General features: G+C 39.9%; 1 protein-coding gene across 7 annotated transcripts in view; it reads left to right on the forward strand.

The window, feature by feature from the left end:
* Positions 1-2,101, forward strand: part of LOC119270049 — a 5,095-nt gene extending 2,994 nt beyond the window's left edge. For 3 of the 7 annotated variants that reach the window (XM_037552008.1, XM_037552009.1, XM_037552007.1), the window contains 6 exons: positions 122-166; positions 241-581; positions 729-859; positions 1,069-1,572; positions 1,720-1,740; positions 1,872-2,101. In XM_037552008.1, coding sequence (XP_037407905.1) covers positions 137-166; positions 241-581; positions 729-859; positions 1,069-1,572; positions 1,720-1,740; positions 1,872-1,903 — 1,059 coding nt within the window. In that variant the 5' untranslated portion in view covers positions 122-136 and the 3' untranslated portion in view covers positions 1,904-2,101. Of the gene's footprint in view, positions 1-121; positions 167-240; positions 582-728; positions 860-1,068; positions 1,573-1,719; positions 1,786-1,871 lie in introns of all 7 variants that reach the window. The other 4 variants (XM_037552011.1, XM_037552012.1, XM_037552013.1 and 1 more) reach the window with 4 other exon arrangements.
* The last annotated feature ends 2,330 nt before the right edge of the window (positions 2,102-4,431 follow it).

Consider the following 4,431-nt stretch of genomic DNA (forward strand, 5'->3'; position numbering starts at 1 on the left):
CACATGAATCATGAATGATTATAAGACAGTCGAACACATGTTCTACCTTGATTTTGTGTTTGTCAATTATTTGTGAGCACCCCTCCCCCCACCTCTCTGAATTGTACAACTTCTAATGTAGGAACCTCACAATATAATGGCGCATCAAGATAATCCCCCCTGTGAGGTATGAATACTTTACCAATTGTTTACCAAAAGGTGCTTTACTGTTTTCCTTAGTGACTCCAAATTCATAAGCAGGGCTTTGAGTACATTTCTGACCTAGGGGAGCGTTCATATGGGTCTATTTCTGGAAAAATAATGAATCTCTCCAACGGACATCATCTTGTTGGACAATATGTCCAAGAAGTTATGATCAAGAAGGGTGTGCATTTGAAGATGAAACACTTTGATATCCTGAAGCAGTTTCAACATTCCTGCGCTATACCTCTTCTCAACTTTTACCCAGAATCTATGAATATGGGCAGATTAATAATACCCAAAGTCGATGATGCATTTGACAATTGTTTTCTTGGGATAGAAACAGAAGTTCTATTTGATTCAGATGGAGGAATGAATAGATTTTTCAGAAATTCTGTCATGTAAGTAGTTTGCGTTTATCCATGCTTAATTATGATTTCATATTAAATTTCATCCCAATGTTATGAATTGTCGTTTATATTTGTTGGTAACTTCAGAAACTAACCTAGTTGTGTTAGTAATCCCTCTTTTGTGTATCTTATTTAAAGTGAGCTATGTGATATGATAAACAAACTCCACGGGATGAATTTCATTCTGAAAGATGGTATAACTGTGCCTAATTTATATGTACAGAAGCTATCAGATGGTCAGATAAAAATCATGTTCCTCCTGTCAGAAGGTTTGTCCTGCTATATATTTCTATGTTTCAAGTTGGTGCTTGTATTTTTGTCATTGATTCTGTAGTTGGTCGAAATTTAGTTCTGGTGTTCTGGCTCTCCCAGCCATTAAAGGACACATTAATAGGCAGCGTGGGCCATATTTCAAGAAAACTTTTGTAGATATTAGTTGTTATATGTAAAAATCTTCATGTGAATTTCTTTTGTACAGTAAAAGAATCAAAACAAACTAGTGCTGAAGGAAGGTCAGATTGGAACTCACTCAAAGTGCTTGTGGAGCGGTGCTTCTCAGAGAAACATGTTCAGATGAAGTCTGTCACGAGATCGTGGATAAATTTTATTGGACAACAGTCATTTACCATTGACAAGATGAGAGGGTACCCTGATAACTGGAACTGGGTAAGGAAAGGGGAGTACCTAATGACCCTTAAATCGAGGGATCATCGGGCGCTGCAAAATTCACTAAGAGGGACTGGTATTACATGGCCTGATGAACCATTGCCTTATGAACTGCAAATTATAGTTGATTCATCAGCATCTGAAGGGCGTCATTACAGTAAGGAGGTTCCACTCCACTACCTGGTAATGCTCGCTAACGCTTATAAGCATTTCTACTCAATGGGTCTCCATGATATTTTCGGGGACCTGGAAGCCTTTGTGAAGTATATCGAAGTGTGGACGACCACAATTTGGACTGAGCTGTTTGAGATAATAGGTAGGTCATCTAATATTGCATGCTTAAAAGTTTGATGATAACATTTTTTAGCAACTTTGTTCACAGTTATGTTTATACAGGTTGGCTAGTTAGCCAGCATTTCCATAGTTCTTTCATTTTCAGAAATTGACAGTTATATTTGTACAGGTTGGCCAGTTAGCCTGCATGGTAAATAATCTCCATAGTTCTCCTTTCCTTTTGAGAAAAAGATCAGTTATAACTCCTTTTCCCTGACTCTAAGGTCAGTTATAACTAGTACACGACTGTTGGAGCTTATGTGTATGATGCTGTTTTTTCAGGCATCAAGTATGTCAGGGAAATATTATGGTAATGTTGACCCAGAGCCGCTTCAAAGTTAAAGCCATATCATTTGGTCACCCAGGAGCTGAAGATCCTGAAGCCACTTCAAAATTAAAGCCATAGCATTTGGTGACCAAGGAGCTGCAGATCCTGAATCCATCTAACTGCCTAGGAGATCTTGTCTGGTGTCTTCTGATTAGAAATAAAACCTACTTATGGCTTGTCACAATTACTGTACGATTGCCTGGACGCTGAAATTTTCGCATTTAGTGTGTTGCACCACGTGAGCCTTGGCGCAGTGGTAAAGCTGCTGCCTTGTGACCAAGAGGTCACGGGTTCAAGTCCTGGAAACAGCCTCTTACAGAAATGTAGGAAAAGGCTGCGTACTATAGACCCAAAATGGCCGGACCCTTCCCCGGACCCTGCGCAAGCGGGAGCTGCATGCACCGGGCTGCCCTGCCCTGAGTGTGTTGCACCACGTCAGTTAACTTGTTTCATTTTTTTAGTATAGAAGAAACACACAGACGTTTCAGTTGCATGTTCTTTTCATGCATCAGGGCTATAGAATTAAGTTTCAGGGACTATTGGAGATGATGAAGTCAGGAGTCAATGCATAAAACCATCATATTTGGCGGCGTGATTAACTGTTTGCCACAACATCACATTTCGTGGACGTCAAACCACCATCGGAATTTTCATTTTTTTTACCAATCGCGTTGACTATTCTATAAGTGCTCTTTAATGACGTTTCTAACTGACGGGGAGGACCCGTCGGGCTGAGTTGACAAAAAAGTGCCATGGGGGCATACGTTGACTTGATCTTTTTTTTTCTCGTCGCACACCACACGCTGTGTTGCTAAGTCTCGCGACTGTCAGGCGTCAGCGTCATGGAAACCATCATATTAGGCCCGGACGCGGCTTGCCATCCGTGCGGCGTGTCCATCGCACGCCCCTGGCTCCACGCACGCAACGGTTGATCCTGATTTTAAGTGAAAAAAACAAAATACACATCGTAATACTGATTCATTTCTGTAATACTCTCATCACTAAAACAGAACACAAGCCCTGCGGAAATAATCTAATCACCCGCCAAAAGAACCACAGAATACACAAAAGGGCACCAAAATGCAAGATCTACATCTCATATGAGGCGGAAGTGACCTTACAGCCTTAAAGCGCACAATTATCAATAGCGGCTTAACCAGGAATCAGGAAACTCTTCTCTTCAATTGAGCAGCAAAGGAATCCGCATCCCTGATGGCTTCTCCGAGTCTTGCATCCCTGACGACTTCTCCGAGGAGTGTTCCAGGGAACCAGGACACTGACGAACAATCTCATGCACCAAAAGTAAGAAATCTCATTCGGTTCTGACGATGAATCGGCGGCAAATTCTCCAGTTTCTTTGTTTTGAACCATTGCGGGAGACTTCACATCCAGCAGTACACACAAATATGTTTGCCTAAAAGATTCACTTTCCATCAATTGTGATATGATCTAGAGTGTTGGCCGGAAAAAGCAGTGTGCTGCACCCTTGTAGAACTTCTACAGGAATCTGTGACCGCATTCTGCAAAAGCCAAACAACAATGGAAAGTTAGTTTTTTAATTTTTTTTTAGAAAAACAAAGCAGTGTCATGCCAATTTCAGACGTTCTTGTACCATCTCTGATTTCAGGTTTTGGAAAACATGCACTACAGTTTTTTCTATTCCTTTTACAATACATATAGTTCATGGACAAACATAAGAGATAGTTGAATATACTTGCACAAACTGTGTACTGATATGAAATATAAACAGAACAAGGACTCTAGAGTGCATCATGATTTCTTCTCTAAAACTTAAGACTCCTGATGTCTCAATGCACTCCATGTTTCTTAAGACAAATACGATTGCAAGAGATATAAATATGATTTATGATGCAGTTCATAAAAACTCATGATAGGCAAATATGATTGCTATATGTGTGTATTAACTAAATTGAATCCTAACTGATATAGGATCAAGAAACTGCAGTAGATCACACCGATGAAAGGGTACCAAAGCTTGGCATGAAATTTTTATCTGAAGAGGAAGCTTATTTATTTTATAACAAGTATGCTAAAACCATTGGTTTTAGCATCAGAAGAAGCAGTGGTCATAAAGTGATAAACTCTTCTACATTTCAGCAACGGACATTTACATGCTCTCGTCAAGGTATGGGTTATCTTCATTTTTTAAATTATAATCATTTATTTATGCTCTAAGACAATTACAACAACTTATAGGCCATCGCCGAGAAGATAAAAGAGAGGAGACATTCATTTACAGTAGGCCTGAAACACGATGTGGTTGTGATGCCCGTATGAAGATTAGCCTTAGAGATGGATTTTATTATGTGTATGAATTCGAGGCGTCACATAACCACACTCTTGCTAATGGACTCATGGCCCAATACTTGAGATCCCAGAGAAAAGTGACAGAAGCACAAATAGCAAACGCAGAGGTTGCAAAGTCAGTTGGCATTTCAAATAAAGCAACAATCGATTTGATGGCTAAAGAAGCAGGTGGAAGTGAAAACCTTG

This window comes from Triticum dicoccoides, chromosome 3A (assembly GCF_002162155.2).
Source record: "Triticum dicoccoides isolate Atlit2015 ecotype Zavitan chromosome 3A, WEW_v2.0, whole genome shotgun sequence".
Taxonomy (NCBI): domain Eukaryota; kingdom Viridiplantae; phylum Streptophyta; class Magnoliopsida; order Poales; family Poaceae; genus Triticum; species Triticum dicoccoides.